Raw genomic sequence first — 22165 nt, 5'->3', positions numbered from 1 at the left:
AACATCTTATATCCATGGCAACCGCCCTCTGCAGGGTACTGCTGCAGCAGTGACCTCTGTGGCTGCTTGTCAGCTCCTGTCAGCGTTTCCCAGCCGAGCTCTCTGGGAAGAATCTGCACGGACGTGACTCATCCCAGACACGTTTAATCAGAAACAAAGTGTCTTTCAGCCGTTAATTGACCACACGTGTGCGTTTGTGTACTTCTGTCTCAAAACTGCAGCAGCTTCAGACTCTAGAGGTTTGAGATGGGGGAAACAGCGAGAGGCAGGGAAGACAAACGGTGCCAGGAAAAGATGACAAAGACCTCAGGGAATGATGGAACCCATTAAGTTTTATTGTTATAGAGATTTATATAAAACGTGCTATTCCCTCAAATACTTCAGAATGCTTTTTTTTCACATAACTGTGCAAAAAAAAAAAAAAATTCACCATTTTCAGACAGACTAACTAGACAAAAAAAACAAAACAAATCAAGTTAAGTCACCTTGGCATGAGGAAACTGTTAAATGGGAATTCCAGAACAAAAAGGTAGTTAATTAATGTCTGGAATGAATGCTTTGTGCAGTTTACGCGTGGACTCTTACAAGAAGTCCGTAAGTCTGGTGTGTATATTAAAGGCTTACCAGTGAAATGAAAAGACACTCACAGGATGCGTTTAGCAGAGAGCCTGAGGTTGGTGGTGGCTGCCAAGACAACAAGGTATCACACTAATTCTACACAAGTATCACTTCAGAAAAGCAAAAAACAAAAGGCCCTAACAGTGATTTGTACCATCGTCCAACAATCTCTTCAAATTTCATACAAACTAACAAAATATTCCAGCAGTCAGTTTACACAGTTGGTCCCCCTCACGATTCACAAGAAAAGGGAAATACACGTTCGGGTTTGATTCAGTCGCTTCAACAAATCTGAAAGAAGAACGCAGATTGCCTCCAATTGAAAGTGTTTCAAAGCCAGCGGATCTAATGGGGATCGGACCGGAACTGTTTAACACTGTGGCTCCAACGTTTGACAAGTTGATTTTAAAAAGTTATTTTCATTTAAAAAAATATGGAGGAAAAGAAACAGTGTTGAGGATTCATTTTACATCTGCGTCTTGTTCATGTTTGGCCTAAAATTCTTTCCAATTATGAATAAATCTGAATAAAAATGGACCAAAGGGAGTGCAAGTGAATTGATTCACACATTTCTGGCTGCACGCTGATGTGATGATATGTTGCTTCACACAAACATTCTGGGCTTTAGCTGTGGCCGTTTCCACGCCGTCACGTTAGAACCCAGAACCTTTACCAAGACGTTGCCGTCGCTCCTGTGATGTAGAGCCACGTCCGGGGGTTGAGGTTAGCGGAGGATCTACGAGGAAGTGAAATCTTCGGAGTGTTTTCGTCAGATGATAAGCGATAACCCAAAGGTCCTGCAGCACATCGCTCGCGTGCGCGTGTCCGATTCGCCTGTGAGGAGCCCGGAGGAACGATCTGGTGATGTGCAATATCCACATGGCTCCAGTGTGCAATCTGGCCAAAGTCTCAGGATCAGGTAATGCCTCAGGTACACCTGCACCAGTGCCCAGTTTGCTGCTTCAGCAGAAGCAAAAACATTGTTGCTGGTTTGTTCCCGTCTGCATTCTGCTGACAGCCTGAAATAACGCTAAAAATCTCAGTCGGGAGGAACGTGCAGCCATTGCTGCAAGATATAACAAGGCCTGTGCCAGCTTTAACCCCCCCCCGAACATGGTGCACTACAAAAAGACCCACCCAAAAAATAACTTAAAATGTGTCGTCTCTATATCAACAGCTCGCCGGATCATCTGTGTCCTTATGTACAATAAAGTGAGGAACAGTACAAGGCACACATTTAACAGCTGAATTGTTTAAAGATATAAATAACCAAGAAAAAGGAAAAAAAGGTTCATGAGTGGTGCGCGCTCCTCGCTGTGCTTCCAATCACAACACACTCCGTTCTTCACTGCAGCTCTCGCTGTTAAACTGGGCTCCAACGTGTCACTGTCTGTTTGGTGGTTGTGGCGACGCGCTGTAGCCGGGCCCCGGGGCGGAGACGGAGAGTGTTAGATGAGGTCTACAAAGCTGCCGGGGAACAGACCGGTCCTGCCGTTCCTCTGCAGCGTGCCTTTGAACCAGCCGTCCTCTCTCTTTCTGTGCACAAACACAATGTCTCCCTCCTTCAGTTCCAGCTCTGCTTCGCTCTGGGGAGGATACGACACCACCACCCGGTACCTGGGGAGGACAATCGGAGGCTCCGTCAGATACCGATACTCCAATGGTGCGTCCTGAGCACGGTGTTGTAGCAGCCTACCTTTCACATATAATGGGCCGTGCGTCCTGGTGCTGAGACAGGAGAGAGGAGCAGGGCTGGCGTGGAGGAGGAGCGATGGGAGCGCATCCATCGAGGGGGTTGCTCCTCCGATGAGCGGACTCCAGGGCTGAGGAGGAGCACTGGGACGAAGAGGCAGAAGGGGCAACGGCAGCAGGCTCAGGCTCGAGGCAGCTAACGGAGCCGGAGGGCGGGGAGGCGTCGGGGGCCGCTGCGCCCTGAAGCGCCTCACCAACACCACCACCACCAGCAGCAGCAGCAGCAGCAGCAGCAGCAGCTTGTTCTGCGTCCAGGGTGGGAGAGGAGGGCGGCGAAGAGCGAGACTTCTTCTTATTGGACAACAGCTTCAGAAGACTCTTCTTCTCTTTCTGCAGCAACAACAGAATTTAGACAAGTCAATGCTGTTGTTCAGCGTGGTGCCGAACTCATGACCGCTATGAGCTGTGGTTTAAACTACTAAATATAAAGATTAAAACCTTGTTGTCCTTGTCAAGTCTGCAGGCCAGAGCGGTGCTGTTGGACGAGCTGTTGACAGAGCCGACAGTCAGCAGCGGCACGGGTCTCAGAGCGTCGCCCTCCAAAGAAGCAGCGCTGACGTTGGGCGGGGTGAGCGAGGCAGCGGCGCAGCCCATTGCCACTCCCGCCCGGGTGCAGCCTTGTCCCGGACTGGGGGAAGTCTGTGAGCACACTGCCAGGTGTGGCAGGTAGGCGACTGTAGCTGCAGACAGGATGGGGGTCACTGCTGCCGTGGGCCGGTCCTGACTGTGACACACAGCTGAAAACACGGAGCAACATTAGACATCGAGCGCGGCTCATATCTACCTCGTCTACAACAAACTCACCTGTCCTGACTGCATTGCGAGCTTGGTTCACAGTCATCTGTGAGTTGACGTGCACAGGGACTTTGGGCTGTTGACCTGTAGCTGTCTGAGGTGCGGTTACCACGGCAGCAGGCTGGGAGACCGCAGATACACCGCTGGAGCAGCACGTGAGCGGTTTGCTGAACTCTGGACAGGGAACAATGGTGGCAGACGAGGGGCTGACAATGGTGATACCTCTGCCAGCTGGCGTGCACGAGCTCATGTGCACCTTTGCCTGGCTGCTCCCTGGCGGCGTCCTAAAGGAGGACAGAGAACCACCAAATCTTTAGATCACTTTTAGGTATTTTCTTTAGTAATTGTAAAATCTATATTGTCTGTTGCTAATCATCCTAAATAACGACTAAATCATTAAGTAATTAAGATTATTCTTATGTCAGCATGGATCACAGCCATGAGCCAACGGACCTGCTGACGGGGCTCATATAGTTTCCAGGGAACACCCCGATCTTTCCAGTGTGCATGGAGGTGCCTTTGAACCAGCCGTCCTGACAGCGCTCCAAAACCAGAAACATCTCCCCCTTCCTCAGTTCCAGCTCGTCCTCCTTACGGGGAGTGTACGGAAACATGGCCACATACCTGCAACCATGACAGAAGACATGAGGACTTTCAGCACATGACAAAACCCGCACAAATAGAACTAATCCGGCATTTCTCCACACAATGGCGCGTGCTATAGATCTGTCCTGACACTCGTGCATATGTCAGACCCTCTGGCAAACACTGCACCCTCTGACCCGGGGAAAACCGGAGGATGCCTGAAATAGAAGCCAAGATGATAGAGCGTCTCAACTGGGATGTTTGCCTTCTGATTTCAATGTTGACGGAGACTGAAGGGACACAAAGGCCTTGCAGTCAAAGGTGCGTGCACCCGCAAACGCACGCGACTAAAAGAAAAGGCAGGAATGAGGGGATCTAACTCTTATCAGCTGTGTGGAGCAGAGGAGAAGTAATGAGGGCAACTGTGAGGGTTGAGAGGTCAGGGGTGATGGAGAGGAACTCCAATGGGACCCAGGAGACCATCAGTCACTTCACCTGTGCACGTATTCACACAGACAGCTGGGGGAGCTTTTGCATTCACACCCTGTGCCGATGATGTGCAAAGCGCTGCTGACATTTGTGTGCGGGGCTGTTTTTATTACTCACACGGTGGGCCTTTGCCTCCCACTTTGGTCACTTATGCTGGCGGAGGGTCTCTGTCCAGCAGCTAATGAATACGCTGCCCCGTCTACGGAGGACTGCGGTGGAGGAGGCGGGGGCGGCGGGAGCGCATCCTGAAACAGGAATAACAGAAAAATCATTAGCGCCGAGGATCAAATCTCTCATTACCCCGCGACAAACTCGTCGACTCCTCCCTCTCGGAGAGAAGCGTCAAAACAAAAACAAGTAACCCGAGACGTAAAAGCGCAGGTTGAGAAACCAGTTAGAGACCAGCAGAGAGACCGTCTGTAATCGGGGATATTCCCTCCAGTCTGCCAGTAGTGTGGGAGCCTGGATTTTACAGTCCTGTTCCTTCTGCAACCAAAATTTCTTAATCTTTCTTATTTGTTTGTTGCTGGGAGACCAGGCGACTATAATCAGGTATTTAATTCGAACCATACGAGACGAGAAACATGCTTGCAGACGCACGTCAGCGCAAGCCTGAAACCAGGAATGACTGGATTCATCTCGACTCCCTTGTTAATCTGTCGCAAAGACAGAGGCTCAAACTTTTGGCTGGAGGCTAATGAGCTCAACATGCTCGGAGAAAGAAGAAAAAACATTACATTTTCTCTGTTTAGTCCGAACAGTCACAGGACCCTACTGAAGTCATCCGTCTGCTATGACAACATAAATCACATGAAAATAATCAACTCTGCACGTATTTTTAGATGCTGTAAAAAATCTATATAAGTAGCACAAAGCGAAGAGTCAGAACACCAGTGAAGACAGCAGCTTCGCCTCCAAGCACGATCAGACCTCTAAACGTCAACGCGGAGCGGCAGAGTAATAGCTTCCATGACACTGCTGGAGCAGAGTGGCACTCAGACGGCCCTGTGGCGTGTCTACGGGCCCGCGTGTGTGCGCGCGTGCGCGCGTGCGTGCGAGCATGGTGATGTGCTCTTTGGTCTGCTGCCGACGCTTGAGCTGAGATAATTAGGCTGCCTGCAGGCTAGAGAAATCATCTGTACAAAAACATCATGTAGTGTTCCCAAGTCAAGCGTAGAGCTCAACCTTTGTGTACGCATTCCTGCTCATTCAAACACTCCCCATGCCGCAGCGTACACACAGACAGACAGGAAGTGCCCCTGCTGTTCTGTGTGGGTTGAAGGGATTTCTTGACGTTTCTAGTCGGCGGTTGCTTCCCACATCTCCGAAAACAAAACGACTGCTTTAAAAGAGTCGTCAATGTTGCCATGCCAATGTTGTTGGCGAACTGAAATAATATCAGTATTGTATCTGATTCAACAGAGTGCAGACCAACACTGCCGCAATCCACCCGGAAGGAGCCTTTTGTTGTTGGGAGGAGGCCAGAATCTGAATAAGCTGGTTTCATCTAAACAAACTGAAGTTCTCAGGAGATACGAAGGCTACGCAGAACACGACTGTGCTTGAGGAATACAAAAACACAGCTCGTGTGAACTCTCATACAGCTTCAAATACACAGCGTATTTATGTGTGTAGCGTCATCTACGCCGTTGCAGTATGACAGGCTGCTATATAAAGTCGTGTAAAGATAATTTAGTGAGGTATAGGTCAGATATTGATCAAGTTAATGATTTTCAAGCTTTGGACTTGTGTTTGTACGACTCTACCTACCACAGGGATAGATGAGTAGCTCGAGTCAGACGGAAATGTGAAGACTGTTGCTGTAGTAACAGGACTACTAGGGGGCGGGGTCACGATTAGTCCAGTTGTGCAAATGTGTACCTGTCGAGAAAAGGAGATGTGGACCATAAAATACACTAAAAAGAATCGGTGGAAAGGCCCAAGTCTACTCACTCGACAACAAACATTCTAAAAATACAGCTCTGTACATATGTGGCACTGTAGCTGGGTGGTTGAGCTACAACCGCAGCGGTTGTCTGACGATCTGATTGGCCGACACAAAGCAAGTGACCACCCAGCGGGTCATTTGACTGCCCATGCAGAGGTGGCTTCTCCAGGCAGTCATCCACGAGTCACAGCCGTGTCCTGGTAACAAGGCCATACTGTCGGACAAACAATGTTTCCCTGTAGCCTGCGGCTGGCCTCATGCATGACTGCTCCAAAGAGAACCGCCTCTCAGGGTGAACCTTTGCGACAGAAGGCCTGATTATTTACCTCCTGTTCACAAGGAGTGGCAAGGAAAGTCAAACATAAGCACGATAGCAGGTTTAAGTGAAATGGCTGCTGGGAAACATTAGCCGGGTGCAGGTATGCTGACACTCTAGGAGGAAAAAAAACAAAAAAAAACCTCTTTTACTGCTCGTCCTCTTCCTGTCTATTGGATTATAGGCATGCTCATTTCCAAGACACAGGCTGCTCAACCCCGTAGGCAACTAGTTTGTTTTTGTTGTCTGGAAAGGAAGTGGGATGAGTAGAGAGTAGGAGACTACTGCAGTGCGGGGGTGATTCTAATAAACCCTAATAATAAAGGTTTGTGCAAAATCAAACATACCGTTTTGTGAAAATATAAGCTCCTTTGTTTTCAAAGTACGTAATAATGATTTGCAGGCCTCAATTCAGTGGGAACGCTCGGCCCTTCTATGAGGATAAAAGTCTTTCATGACACATAAATCAAGTCTACATGAAAGTGTTTTGGTTTGTGTAAAAAAAAAAAAAAAAAAAAAAAAAATCCAGACAAACCATTTTACTGTCTGCTAGCAGTCTCTATGTCTCTTAAAGTAAAGACGGTTTACTGACAATCGGGACTAAACTTCATCTAAAGAACCTAAAGTCTAAACTGTTGAATTAGGGCATCATTACACAACAACTTGTGTACAATATGCCGAGTAATAATCTTACAGGACGTCAGTGCGTCCGTATGAGTAGGAGACAAGTGTTGCCAACATTATAACTAGGCTGATAATGTGAGACCTCTGGAGTGAGCCGTCAAAACTCCATCACACCACAGACTGGTTTATAGGTGGTTTATACAGAGGAATTGAGTCATAATATGTGACAAATGATCAAAGAATGCTGTCCGGGAAGTGAGCAAACCATACACTACCGCACACTGGCGCGCTTTTGTAGCTACTATGACATATCATAGCCTTAGCAACCACTGAAATACACAGGCTAATATAAAACAGCACCTGCCCTGGAAATAAGACTGTCTGCTGTTCTCAGTGTCTGAAACCAAGTCAAAGCCAACCTCCAGCGGCCAGCAGACATAAAGCAGCTGCGAGTTCCTGTTATGTTGGGACTGGTGTGGGAAACCTCAAGGGCTGAGCGGGAGTCATTGCAGCAGACGAGCGGAGTCATGCATCCGTGATTTCAAACGCTCGGATGGAGCAATGGTCTGTTTGGTATGGCGGTGGAGGGGTGAGAACGCCAGTCTAATTGCTGACAGAGGGAAGGAGGGGGCAGCCTTTGGAAAGCAACAAATTTCTTGTGCAAAAACAAATGTTTCCGGCTCTTGCGTTCCCATAATAACCGTAAATACCAGTGAACGGCATCTACACAGAAAAGGGACGCTTGATATGTATCCAATACTGATTATTGGATTATTGGGCAAGACTTTAATTATTATTACCAGATCACTGATGCGTGTATTGAACACGCACGAAGACAGATACTGCGAAAAAGTGCCAATTTGCTGTTTTTCGTACAGCTTTCTCTTCACGAGTGGACGAGAACGCCCATGCTGTTCTATTTCACTCTCGTGCTTTATACCTGTGAAGGTGCGCTACAGGAAAGGCCCCCACTGATCTCTCCGATTCGTGCGGCTGCTGTGGGGTTGCTGGAACTGATGAGGACTGGCCCGCTGATTTCCATGGAGTGGCGCTGAGGGGGAGGAGCTAGCATGGGTTTGTGGGACATGGTGAGAGAGGTAAAAGAATGTCGCTTCTTGCTGTTCTTTTTCTCCCCTACCCGCTGAGCACCGTTGCTCAGGGGCCCTGAGGAGGCCCCCTCTCCAGAGTCTCCGTTGGAGTCTGACGGCTTGTCCAACTCTATAAGCTGACGAGCTGCTGTGTTGAACTGAGAGAGAGTAAAGGAAAAACAACAAACAGAGATTGTTGGCGCCCAGAGAGTACTGAAATAAACTTTGAATCTGTCACACTCTGTAATAACGTGTCATTGAAGGTCTCTATCAAGCCGACATGGATGGTGAGCCACACAATGCCGTGTCATTACACTAAAAATATCCATCTGTGGGAGGTATGGGTATGAGAGTGTACGCTTGGTGACCCTTACAGGCACCTGTATGCTAAAAAAATCAAAGGAGAAACACTAAAAACAGTTTCAGTTAATAACAGGGTAATAACAGGGTGTGCTCACTTGCTGTCACATTTGGCCCCAAGCAGCTTCCCTTTACTTAGACCATGAAAAAAACTTCACAACAACCCACCAGAATGAAGGTTGCTGACGGAGCCAGAATGATTATGAAAAGTATAGTTACACAGCCTGAATTGATTGAATTAATAGATTGTCCTTCTCACTGTTGCTACTCTGTTTATGTATTACAATCCCAGACGACAGAAAGTAGCAACTTACCTCAACATATGAAATAGGGAAAATTCCAATTTTGTCTCCCAGCATTCCCTCTGCCCAATTTTCATCGACTCTGCGGATCACAGTGAGGATATCGTCCTAGAATTCATGACAGGAGGAGACAGCCATAATTAAGGTTTGTCCTCTGTAACAAAAAAACCCATGCATTCCATTTTTCTGCCCTGACAGCTGGATTTAACCATACATATGTTGCTCATTGTCTCCATCTTAATTACAGTTTTTCTCACTCTCGGCATGAACCCTTTCTTCAGCCCTTTCAGTTAGCAGCCTTTTAAATTCTAACATGTCGCTATCAAGAGAAGGGAAATGCTCAGAGTCACTTGATTTTTGTTTTACCGTCAACCACTTAAGTGTGGGTGTGTTACCTTGGAGAAGGGGAGACAGTCCTTGTCCGCCTCCTTGTCTTTGAGCTCAAAGTCATATAAAGCTTTGCACTGAGGCGGGGGCTGCGGCAGGGGCTTGATGACCTGCACGAAGTTGGTGGGGAAAAAGCCGTGAACTCCACCCATCTCCCCGTGGTACCAGTTCTCATCCACCTGCCGGCGCAGGATGACGATGTCGCCCTTGCTAAACTTGAGGTCTCCTGGTTCTTTGCCATCATAGTTGTAGAGGGCCTTGGCACACGGGAGCTGGGGTATACCCTGTAAAAAATGGCATCTGTAAGCCTTTTGATTTAATACGACATTTTTTTTTAGTTTTGAACCAGTTTAACTGTACAGTAATGCATATGTTTGTCCTGTCTGCAGCCCAGTAGTGGAAAGGTCGGTATTGATGTGTGCACGGCTAAAGAGTGATGAGCATGGCTGGTTGGGACTAGCTGACTAACACATCCAAAGGGCCCAGAGCTCTCCCTTTATCTTGCTGGAGAAGGTTTTATATCTCAGCTTGCAAGCCCCAAGTCCTTAAAGCCCCATTCAGGCAATGACAACCCAGCAAAAAAGGGACAGCAAGTGGGGGGTTGCAGTAGAGAAGCATCAATGTACTCCATTCATAGTTGGTGTCCATGAAGAGGGCTTCTTTCAAAACCAGCCCCCAACAGTCTATTCCAGTGCTGAGCATCTCTCCAAGTGATCAGAATCACAAACTTAATGAATTTCAAAACCCGAAACAAACCGCAAAGTCATCAAGGAAGGCATCAGGGCTGAGCACAGATAGAGAGTTGTAAACCAAGCGGAGAGTAAAGGGTTAAAGTGGACTTTGGAGCGAGCTATGCAAGTCTTGTTAAAGGCTAATGAACCATTTAAAGGCTCAGGGGAAAATAAAAGTACAGAATGAGCCGTGATGGTGAGCCGGGGTGACATTACCCCGCTGCAGAAAATCACACAACCTAAAGCGCAGAGCCAACTGGTCTGGAGCTCTGCTGGCTCAGCCTGAGGGGAGAGGAGGGGTGCTGAAGCCCCTATACACTGCAGAGAAACTGGGCCTCTTTTCAGGGGAAAAACAGGGTTTTCTGAGCCCACCCAGGCCTGGCAGGAAGGTTCGTGCTCAAAATACAAATAGTAGTGGAAACTCGGCCATTTTTGTTGCAAATGACAGATCAGTTGAAGCTACACAAAGCCAGTGGCATCTAATTACATGGTAAATATGAAATGCTTGTCTCTTTAAACCCCCGTTTGTAAGCACTTCTTTGTAGACTTCGGCCAGGACTTAATAAAACCTTTTAATGGCTGAACAGCGTCCAAAGTCAGCTCCGTTATGCAAGTTTGTTTGCAAATGTGATCGCACTTGTCTGAGTAAACAGTCTCAGAAATAGCAGAATGTGGTTTTGGAATCGTCAGTAAATTGGATTTTCAAAATTTCGTATGAATTTAACAGTCAAATCAGTTTAGAGCAAACACACTAACGCAAAACACAACTGTTGGTGGCAAGTTCAAAAGTTATTATCCCCAGCAAAGAGCTTCCTCTGGACCCAGGTAAGGAATAATGGAGGATGAACTAATGGACGGCCATCAGGTTGACTGTGCTTCTAATAGACGTGACCTTTATGTGCAGTGAAGTCATTCGCTGGAAACAGAACAATCCAAACAAACACAAGAAGCCATGACTCTTTGGGTTCTTGGAAAACCATACCATCTGCGTTGGCACACGCACAAGGAAACCAGATTCCTGCCCTAGTTCGATTAGATAAAATGAGGATGCCGTCGCTCAACTCCAATGGTAGTGTAATGTGATGTAGTTGGACTGCCACCCCTGCCAACCAACAATGGGGACTTATTTTAAAAGGTTGCGGAACGACTGGCTGTATCCTCCAAGAGCCCGATGAAATACAAGTTCCCACCTTTAACGCAGTGCTCACGGTAGCTCTTGGATGCTCCAAAAGCCGAACACACAAGCATGAGGGGAAAAGCTTGAGCAGTTAAGGTCCACTGTGCAGAGGATCAGCGGGTGTGTGCAATTACTCCTGTACTGCAGATAATGCAATTAGACCTGTGTGCTAAAGGGCTTTGGCTGTTATAGTGTTCTCTTCCACAGCACTGGATTAGAGCTGAATTAGCCAAGTGTTCTGCTCTACGGCACAGCCAAATGTCAACAACCAGTGTGCAGACAGGCATAAAGGCTATAATGCAGAGATGCATGCGGTCAAAGTAAAGTTAGGTCTAATTGGAGTAATTGCTTTTACACTCGGCAAGAGGAGGGAAAAGGCAAATAAACAAGCATCTCATACAATATGTATGTTTCCAACATGCAGCTCACTTGTCCCCTGGTATTAATTATGATTCGTCTGGAATAGGCATGATTTGGGACCGAGACTTGGCAGACATTCTATGAAATATCAGATAAGATAATGAGATCAATATGACTCAAGTGAGTACGTCACCAGCTCAGGACAACTCAGCTAAACAAAATCAGGCGAGGAACCCTGGCCCAAATCATCTATGGAAGCAGACATTCAACCATACAAGCTTTGCCCCGTGAGAACTCAGTGTGCATCTCTGATTACCTAACAAAAAACCCCAAATGAGGTCCCACACAGACACAATAGTCAGCACACATGAAGGCTGTCAGCAGTGTGGAAGCCAGATGGAAGCTTGGATCGCATGTGGGAAGCACGGTTTTTAGAACGCTCACAGAAATTCCCTTCGGTTGTTCTTCCATTTTCCCAGATCTTCTGATGATGTGCTGCAGCTTATATACACACATCCAAGATATTCCAGAGCGTACCGAGCAAACTACGCATCGGTCATCAGAACGTGTACGTTCATGGAGGGAGTATGGATTTGTGGGATAACATATGCACACACTGCAGAGCTCTCACACATATGGTTTCCATGAAGCTTTAATGTGTCGGTGCGAGCAGGCTCCACTTTGGAAAAAGCAACTGCATGAAAACCACTGGCACATGAACTTGTTAAGCTTTTTGTGTATATGCAGGCTTCTTTACCTGACTGCCCTCCGATGAGGAGGAACATCAGGTTCTGGGTGGCCGCGGGCTCGCCCCATCTACCAGGCCGGCTAAAATGTGCAAACACCACTTCTCAAGTTAGTGCCAATTCATACATGAAGCTTAGCGATTGCTTTCACATGGAGCGACTCGCCTTACAGCAAAGCGGCCGTCTGGAAGAAAGCTAAAACAAAAGTGCATGGAAATGGCTATATATCAAAAGATTTTTTTTCTTTAAATGAACAGAGGAAAAGATTCTGAAAAGTCGTTCTGAACATAAGACCCCTTTGCACACGGCACTTGCATTGTGATCTGACGGCAATCAAATAGGTCTTCACCACAAACATTTAGGTCTCTTGATCTCTGTACTGGTCAATAACAAAAAAAGCCCATGTTTGAATTTTTGAATAGAAGATACCAAAGCGGTCTGCCCTAACATGCCGTCTAAAGCAGGGTGCATCACATGTTATGTGTGTGACATGTAAGAGGGTCACAAACATTCTAACTGGCATTCTCCACACGGTACCCGCGGAGGTCAGTTCAAGCTGAGTAAAGCCAAGCAACACTCAACAAGATCAGACTTGTGGTCTGATGATTCACTGAATGACGACGGGGTGTTGCGCAACCCTTGTCTTCAAAGGACGTGTTCACCTGCTGATCACGTTGGGTAAAACGCACGAGTGACAGGCATCATTCTAGACGCCGGTAATTAATAACCAAACAGCTCAACCTAATCATATAATAAGCATTACTGCCACCAATATTAATAATAACAAAGCTGTGCTTGCTTTACGTTATGTTTCTGCTCACTCTGCATTAACATTAACTGGGGAACATTCTCAAGATGTAGAAGAACTCCACTTTCTGAGAATGCTGTAAAGCAACAGTGATATTTATAACCAATAACCTGGGTCGCACAAAGAAAATCAGCTTGTATCCAGGATACAAAGGGATTACTTCCTAAATGTCACAGTATCTGAGGACGGAGTACCAGTCAATATGAGCAGAATACTAAGCGTTTCCTCACATTACTCTCCGCTGTGCTGGTGAAAGCGTGCAGTCTCTGAGGACCTTTGTTCTTCTGAGTCATTCAGGGGAGCCACCTGCTCTGCTGAGGCCGACTGTGATTTAGGCCAAGTGTTCCAACTTCAGGGGGGAAACTTGACAAGAAGTGGCCAATTATCTGCACAGTAGTTGCCTTAATCTCAAAATCTGATGTAATCACCACAAAGTCCAATTTATCTTTGTTAGATCTCTCACTGTCTGCCTGCAGGGCTGGGTGTGTATATATATATGTATATATATGGTGTAGGGGCAGGGGAATCTGCCCCTACACCATATATTCTCATGCTGGGATGACATACGATATATAACAAACATTACAACATGCTAAAAACCTTAAACATCACAGGACTACTTTTAGGGTAGTGGTGTTCTCTTGCACATCTGCAGGGTAGATTAAAAAGCTCACAATTCAAATTTAGCACCTTGGGTTTTCTCCTGAGGAAGAGATGGCTAGTAAATTTTCCTTTTGTATGAGCATGTGAATGGGATGTGTGTGTGTGTGTGTGTGTGTGTGTGTGTGTGTGTGTGTGTGTGTGTCTCCTGCAAATTACTTGCACCCCGTTCTGGATTTATTGCCACCTCACACCCAGAGAATGCAGGGATAAGCTCCTCCAGTTAGCATAGTATAGAAGTTAAAACATAAAACCAATGAAGGTCCGATGACCTTCCATTATGTATCAAAACAACAATGGCATCAAACATAATTACAGTCATTTAAAGTTTAGGCCTAAATGTTTATAACTATACCATCTCCATGTTGTTTTTGTACACCTTATTGGATAATCCTGAGTCGCTGACACTCTCCCACTAAAGAATTCGGAGGTCTGAATAAGTGTTGTCCTGATCTTGTACCCCAATACCAGTTAGATTCGGTATCGAGTCCTTGTATGTATAGTGGTGGTACATCATCTGGGCCAGTAATTCTGTTGCTTCTTGATGATATGGGCTGTAAACGGGTCTAAATTTTACACACGCAGCTGCAATGTTTTTAATGTGGACGTGTTTCAAGTGTGAAAAAAGTTAGCCTGATGCTTTTGTTTAGGATTTATTTTTGTCTGGCCAGTAACCTGGCAACTACCTCCCAATGTTATTTGTTTATATGCCTAGTTCTTGAATAAAAATGGATCAACAACAGCTTGAATGTGGGCTTTTTTCCCATGTCATTTGTCTGTAGAATGGCTACTTTGATATTAATAACTTTCCCGTAGGCCTACTTTAACACTGCAACTGTGTATCGGTAAACTGTATCGTGTGGCAAGAGAGCGTTTAATAATATTGGATCCGGGGTTAAAAGTACTAGATCGGGACAACCCCAGGCTGAATGGTTGAGTCTACAGGGGGATAAGACTGTATACAACAGTTTAATTAGTCTTTATACGTTCTTATAGCTGCACTGACTGGTAGAAAAATGTATTAGTTGTTGGTTGAAAAAAGGAGACAGAAACAGGCTGATGAAGTTAATCAGGGTGAGTCAGGGGGCCTCTCCTTGTCAGGATATGCATATAGACCTGACCTTTGTACCGTGGAATATAGGAAAAGAGGCTAGGTGGAGCAAGCCTACACATTTCACATAGTGTACTGAATACACACCTTTGTTTCTGTGGTTACGAGCACTATAAAGACCCCACTGATGTAAAACCTGTCTGTGAGTCATTAAAGCAAACATGTCTCGGGCTTTAACAGCTTCACCAAGTCAAGGGAGCGTTTGTGGGTTTGATGACTTGGGTCTAGTTTCATTTACCTGTAACAGTCTAGTCGCTGGTTCAATAAGGATCACACCTTTGTAGGTGCTGCACTATCCAAATGGACTTAGTGCTTAGTCACATGCCGTCAGTAAAACACCCCCACATATGGATTAATTTGCAACACTGAATTTTCTAGACATGGGAAAGATTCTAACGAAGCATTTACATTAGCCTTAGTAAGACGGAGCATTAGCAAACAGGCTTTGTCTCAGAAGTGAAATCTAAATGCGCAAGAATAACAGAGGTCAAAGAGTCATTTTATTGCATCTCTAAAATAATAAGAAGCGTCCACAATAACCGTGAAAGGCTGATTATTCTGGCTTCGTGACAAATCACCTACCTGTGTGCACGTAGCAGCAAAAGGAAGGCAAGAAGGAACTACTACACCGCTGCTCACCATTTTGTTTTTACATATGCAACACTTCATCCTCTGGACCAAGTACTGGATTCCCAGAGTCTTCTCACAGCTGGGATGATGTCGCTCAGGGGACAAATGCGGATTAACCACATGTCTAAGTCTCAAACAAAAACAGGAAACGTCTCAGCACGCATCAAGAAAGCAAACACGCTTGGATACAATAAGACGCGCAGATCTGAGAAAAATGTTTACTAGAATTTGACAGAAGTAATTCTCCGACGTCTCAGACGGAGGTCTGGGACCACACAACTCTAGCGAAGCAGCGAGGCAAGCCCAAGGAAGCTGTGCCGCTTGACCGAGGCACCGGTTCTGAGGTCAAAGGTCAAACAACTGAAAACAAAACTTCCAGCAAGTCACAATTCTGCCTTGGGGGTGGGAACTCAACACTTAACATGCCAGCGGTCAAACAGCCCATAGATAACTAATTCTGGCCTACCAATGACAACAAAGGGTGAATAAGAGCTTTTAAAGGCGGCAGGTATAAGGGCCACTTTGGGAATAGACTGGGACACATGTTGTCCAACAGCTGACACAACAGCCAACAGAATAAATTCCTCTGGAAACATTTGGAACCCAATTTGGTGTCAACACAACAGTTCAGAGGTAAAAAAACCAAAAAAAACAAAAGAAGCCTGGCCCCACATAAACCAAGCACAGAAGAAGAATTTTCCATGGCCTCAACAGGTGTGACAGGATGGCGGTGAAGACGGTTCCTTGCGTTCTGGTTTCAAGCGTCACGCAGACTTGACAGGAGGAGAGATGTGAATGGAAGAAGGTGGGTTTGACAAAGGCGTTTCCGAGCGGTGGACCACCCAAAGTTTCCAATAACTAGACACCAAACCTACAGTATGAGGGCAAGATCGTCCACTCGCAGTGGAGACCAGATAATCAAACCTTACCGTGAAATAATGAGTGTTCTGTGGGCGACAAAAGCTGCCTAGCAAACGGATACGAACTGTTGGAGCCGTGTCTGCCTCCAGGCGTTCAGGTGCACAGGAACATAACAATCGCCCTTAAACTGAACCACCCTCTGACCCAAATGACCACATTCAAGCATGACTCAAATGTGGTCATGAGATTAAAAGTCTGAATAATGCAGATATGCTGAAAGGATGTTTAGGAGATCACAAGCAAGTTGGACGAGATGAGACAAGCCCAATGTTTGGAGGAGAAACAGTGACCTGCGTCTCCTAATGACATTCCTCAGAGACACACTCACACCAGCACAAAACATCCTATCTCGGAGAGTGGATTTAAAGATTCTCAGCCTTTTTTCCACTCTGTCTGGCAAATAGTAAAAAGCCGAAAAGGACAAAGATGTGCATTAGACTTTCATCACAGGCAAATATACTGCAGGGAGGAGGCAGCTTAATGAAGTGTTTAGATCTTTCAAACCCCTGCTTGTGTAACGTGCAAGCCCAGGCATTACGGGAGAACATTTCACACACCACCTGGCTGCTGCGCCCATTTACCCTGTGTTTTCCGCATATCTGTGCCTATTAGGCATGAAATAAGAGCGTCTGTTGACTGTTTCTGTTGTCACCACCAAGACAAGGGTGGCAGGAAGAGCTCATTATTCAGGAAAACCTGGTTAGATGGGATAAATAACACCGTTTTATATCAGAAATGCAGAGTATTAGCGCACATATGTCACAGTTTTAATGAGTGGTGCCTTCTATTATCAACCTGTTTGGAAGCTGAGGGGGATAAAAAACCTTACAGATTGAGAGGAAGTGTAAGCAAACATCGGTTTAAGATTTAAGAATACAAGTTAAAAGCATAGTGATGTGTAATTTCCCACCATTACAAAAGAGCTCCTTCTATAAGATGACAGGCAGCAGCAAGCAGGAGACAGAGGACAGTCTGAGACACACTAATCTCATTACACCTGTCTGGACTTAAAGGGAGTGAAGGTGAAACAATACAGCAAAAACACAAGAAACAGGCCGTCAAAACAGCCGCTCAATCCAAGGTGAAAATCATTATTGGCTCCGAAATCCCCAGTGCGGTGTCCAGGAGGCCGTGTCTTTTTGTGGACATCCATGGGAAGTAAAGAGGGTGCGAGAGGAAAGCGTGACGGTGAACGAAAACTCTCATGGTCTGTTGAAACCTTCCCAGTGAAAGGCAGTAGGTCTGAGTCTGCCAATATGTGGATAGTGTGAGGGTGTAATGATGGGGTTGGGTTGCACAGGCAGAGGTCAGCCAGCAGGCCAAGAGGAAAGGCTTCAACAACATGATGTCATCAGAGAGGGCCCGGAATGACTCACGGACCTCAGACAAGGGAGGTGCACAGGAATTTTAATGAGATACCTCTACATAAGGAACCTATAAACAGCATTCTTCTGCTATGAAGAAATAAATCAACTGCAAAGAAAAGGGACAGAACCCACCACGCCAATACCGTGGTCTCACGCCATTAAACCACTTCCTTCCTTTCATTGAATGCAAATAATACCAAATAAAGTCCAAATTAAAAGCTTTCCTTCCTGTTTGTTCAAAAAAAGAAACCTAATGGTTGGTTTTGGGGCAAAACAAGTACTTTAGAAAGACAAAAAAAAGCTTTCACTACCACAAGAGACAGGAACTTAATGAGGAAGAGAAGAATGGAGTCCCATATATTTCCAATTACACAAACTAAGAAATGGGTGGGGTTCAGTAATTAGCAGCAAAATGCATACGAATGTAGAGAACCTGTTATAATTCATTAAAGTTGCTCATTGGCTACAAGGATAATCCTAAAATATCCCAGCGGACCTCCCCAGCAGATTCAGATAAGTAAAGACATCCACAGGAAACCTTCTCCCCCTTCCCTGGTTGGCTCCAACCCCCGACAGTCATGACTCCTGAACCCTGACCTCTGACTCCCAGACATCTCCAGTGGCTTTACTCACGCACAAATACCACCAAGCTATCTGTTCTCAATCTGTGTGAACAAAATATTGTGTTATACGAGTCAACAGGAAGACAAAACAGCCTGTAACAGAGCACCGCAGAGGTGTGTCACCGGCCAGACAGCCACAACATTACAGCGAGGATGTGCCTCTTTATCCACCTCATCAAACAAATGCCACGGCGGATTGTCAAACAACTGCCACAGCCCTGGAGATGGAGAGAGGAGGGGCAGAAACTGTGTTCAGGGTTACACACCAAACATTTGTTCCCGTCTGGTCAAGACACCTTCGCCTAACAGCCTGTTACTGGGAGCTCGCTCTCCCTCCCTTTCTTTCTCACTCACTCACTCACTCACACACAAACACACACACTGACCAGTCAGTGAGATCAGAGAGGACCCAAAACAAAACCCCGTTGTGCATCTGTCAGACAGCACCCCCCCCCCCCAGGCCCTGCTCTTCTCTGGGCATTTAAGAATCGGAGGTGGAGCTGGGCTTCAACAGAGTCACCGCACCGGAGGAGCCGATTCAGGGCTAAAGGAACCTGCACAATCCAGACGAGGGCTGGTGACCAAGAGCCAATGAAGCGCTCAGGGGCGCCGGCCTCCAGCACCTGCACAGCTCACGCAGAACACACTCCAAAACCCTGCACAAGCGCTTCGAAGCTGCACAAGGAAGTACAAGGAGGTTGTCACATTTATCTCCACCTGGATCTTATCTTCCAGATAAAAGGCCTAATAAAGACACAATTACAAATCTATTTGTTTTTAAATGGATGCACTTATGATCAATTCTGCCCAGTGTGAAATGCCCCCAAGGCATCGCAATCAAACATTAATCATTTAACCAGGAAATCATACACCACGGTGGTGGTTTCACCTGTCAGTTCCCAACAATGTGGCTCTTTGGGAGAGGGGAAATCCGTGATGCACAAACAGCTTTGGAGCCAGCGTGTATCCTCTGAAGTGATACCACTGTGCAGCAAATGAGGCGGGTCCCCCAGCAGCCATGTACAGAGAGGCCTCTCATCTTCATACCTGCATGGCTCCGCTGATACATTATCAGCGCTTTGAAATTCCAGTGTTTCTGTACAAGACCGCGACATCTTTTGATCTAATCTACCGTTCCCGGCGTGGAGGCCAGAGCTGCTGGAAGAGGGGCTTCTTGCATTTGTTCTGCCAGTGTTTCAAAAATGCAGTGAATGTCAAAGCCACACAGTAAAAAGTGTGTGAATCCTTGACTGCAGTTTAAACTTGCCCCCCACCCCCCCACCCCCCGCCCCAAACGAAGCTGTGATTTTCCATTAAACCATCAACAAATGTTCTGGGGGGGGAGTAGATTTTGACAGACTTTGCGTTCATCCTTTCCTCCTACAAACCTTGTGGGCAGTAAGACGTTTCATAAGTTCACAGGAGGACAGGGTAATGACAATATTTTTCTTGCTCCGCTCCTAAAACCAGTGAAAAACTCCAGTAACTCGAACACACAACATGGAACACTTTTCTTGTCTTCTCGCCACCTAAACCAGCACTCTGTAGTTCCACCCTGAATTTCTCACGTACATTCACAAGAAGAACTGCAGCCAGAATCTCAAGTGCAAGGGAGACTTTGGCAGATGGCTCCGTCGGAAAGTAAGCAAGAGCACGGAGAATGTTTACGAGTGGGAAAAACTCAGCAGAAAGAGGAATATTTGTTGCCTTAAGAGCAAACTGGTCTCAATCGCAGCCATTTGTAACAATGACAGTTAATCTCAAAGAGAGATTAGTGAGTCAGTAATGCAACAAGCTGCTTTTAATGCTCAAATCGCTCCTGTTTGTTGTAAGATCGGCGCTCGTATGGCGTGTACTCACCCGGACGAGGGTGCTCTTTGCCTGGGCTCTCTGGGGCTGTGTTCCGGGGGTGCCTTGGTCTCTGGTCCCGCTGTTGTGCGATCTGGCCACAGCGCCAGAAGTACCGTTCGTGCAGACTCCCGCTCCAGGTCCAGCCTTTCGAGGTCGTTGCTTGATGCCATCCAAGAGGCGCACGAGGAGGATGTTGCTGGGGAGTTCGTCCACGGCACACTCCACCAGCGTGCGGCACTCCGGGCAGCGCAGCTCCCCGCGCGAGCCGAGGATGCCTTGGAGACAGCGGCGACAAAAGGTGTGCTGACAGGGGAGCACTTTCGCCGAGGCGTCCAGCCGCTCGAGACACACGGGGCACTCGAGCAAGTCCAACAGTACAGATTCATCCATTCTCTCCGCGTTCTGCTGCCGCTTCAGCAGAAAAACATGATGCCGATACGGTTTCAGCGTGGATGAGGCACCGGCGTCACGTCACTCCCATAACTCAGCTGTGGCCATGGCACCTGCATCAGCTATATGGGTCAAAACGTGCACGTTAATGAACACGTCGAGGAAGAAATAGTTCATGGTTGGTATGTTACAGACAGAAGATATGGACAAAGGTTAAAAAAAACACCGCATATACACATCTAACGCTGCAATTCAGAGATAAACTACGAAGAAACACAACACAACTACGTTAGGAAAAGTAAAATTACAATTTTTAAAGCTGGAAAATGGTTAAAAGTTGCCGTCAGCACGAAGGGACGGACGGACGGACGGACAGAGGAGTGACCGGCAGGACTGTGATTAATGAGTGCAAACACTTAATCAAGAACCTGATTAACTTTGATGAGTTGATGGGTAATTAAAAAAAAAACACATCTGAATCACACAAGTATTTAAATCTGTAAATGCCGACAACAAAACATGCGAAGATTTTAACCGAGCAAGTGCGCAACATTAGTGCAGAGGAGGGGGAAAGGCTTTATTACATAACACAGCAGCAGGAAAATAAGTAAGCTGGTACTTTCGACTTTTTATAAGGGGGTTGAAGAAAGCAGTCGGGTGTTTATTTCGTTTTGGGTATTTTTTTGTCCCCCATAAATATTAAACCAACGAGCTTGTAGCTTCGCCGAGTTGCGTCGCTCGCTCAAATATTACGTTGTTAGAGTTAGTAATAAAGTAATAAAAAGTTTTTAAGGGCATTCGTACTGGAGTAAACCGTGTTCTGTGTCGGGCAAAAGTAATACACAGCGACTCAAAATCCCTTTGCCAGCCGACTGGAGTTTAACTCACCTCTTCCGAAACAAGACTCCTCTTGTTGTACCCCGTCTCCCGATTTTTGCTAACCTTACACTAGTTAGCACGCCACCTGAATAAACAATTCAACCCTGCCGACTAATTACCAAATAACGCGGTTGGTGCGATGCGTGTGGGTCCCTAGAAGCGTACAGGGTGCGGTGTAGGAGCAGCGGGGGCAGATAGCGGGGCAAAAGCTGGACGGTAGAGGCAGACACGACCAACTCCGAGCGCCATGCTAGTTCGCTACTTGTGTTCTGCCCTCGCGCTGCTGCCGCTGCCAGAAGCAAGAGGGGGAGGGCTTGTGTCGCCTTCATGGACCGTCGGGAAACTATACATTCACGGATAATTAGCACGTACGCGTGGGCGAGTCTCCAAATTACACGTGTAGCCCCCCGGAATTAAATATATATGAAGTTGTTCGTGATGAGAGTGAATGAAATAATCAATCATTGCACTCCAAAGATTCCAGATTACTAAATAAACTACTTTACCAAAATGGAAGCTTAGTCTCAAGCTGTTTGTCGTCACCGACACTGACGTCCTGTGCAATAAATATACTGTACCTCAATAAAAGTTTTTCTTTCTCTTATATTAAACACCAGCAGGCTACAGAGAAGCCGTTTACGACCGAA

The 22165-nt window shown here is 46.5% G+C and overlaps 1 protein-coding gene across 4 annotated transcripts; it reads right to left on the bottom strand.

Moving 5' to 3' along the window:
• Window positions 1-314: 314 nt before the first annotated feature.
• On the bottom strand, window positions 315-21808 carry sh3rf1 (SH3 domain containing ring finger 1). Of its 4 annotated transcripts, XM_057038368.1 has the most exons (13): window positions 21528-21808; window positions 20259-20761; window positions 9273-9548; window positions 8890-8985; window positions 8266-8373; window positions 8068-8178; window positions 6010-6120; window positions 4357-4484; window positions 3619-3789; window positions 3175-3449; window positions 2809-3107; window positions 2315-2700; window positions 315-2235 (listed from the first exon to the last, which is right to left on the bottom strand). In XM_057038368.1, the coding sequence occupies exons 2-13, from the start codon at window positions 20637-20639 to the stop codon at window positions 2067-2069; spliced, it is 2511 nt and encodes an 836-aa protein (XP_056894348.1). In that variant the 5' UTR covers window positions 20640-20761; window positions 21528-21808; the 3' UTR covers window positions 315-2066. The 4 variants fall into 4 exon arrangements, with proteins under 4 accessions (XP_056894348.1, XP_056894347.1, XP_056894350.1 ...); XM_057038367.1 differs by having other exon boundaries at window positions 8068-8373; XM_057038370.1 differs by lacking the exon at window positions 6010-6120.
• Between the last annotated feature and the right edge of the window lie 357 nt (window positions 21809-22165).

This window comes from Takifugu flavidus, chromosome 7 (genome assembly GCF_003711565.1).
Source record: "Takifugu flavidus isolate HTHZ2018 chromosome 7, ASM371156v2, whole genome shotgun sequence".
Taxonomy (NCBI): Eukaryota; Metazoa; Chordata; class Actinopteri; order Tetraodontiformes; family Tetraodontidae; genus Takifugu; species Takifugu flavidus.
Note: the sequence above shows the minus strand (reverse complement) of the source record. Positions and strands in the feature narration are given on the sequence as shown.

Bases quoted from the DNA above. Each gene is read 5' to 3' on its own strand.
- sh3rf1 (XM_057038367.1), bottom strand. From the start codon at position 20,639: ATGGATGAATCTGTACTGTTGGACTTGCTCGAGTGCCCCGTGTGTCTC. The intron at 6,121-8,067 runs GTATAAAGCACG...TTTTCTCGACAG, and splicing joins CCTGTAGCGCACCTTCACAG to GTACACATTTGCACAACTGG. The intron at 3,790-4,356 runs GTGAGTAATAAA...TCATGGTTGCAG, and splicing joins GGGAGGCAAAGGCCCACCGT to GTATGTGGCCATGTTTCCGT.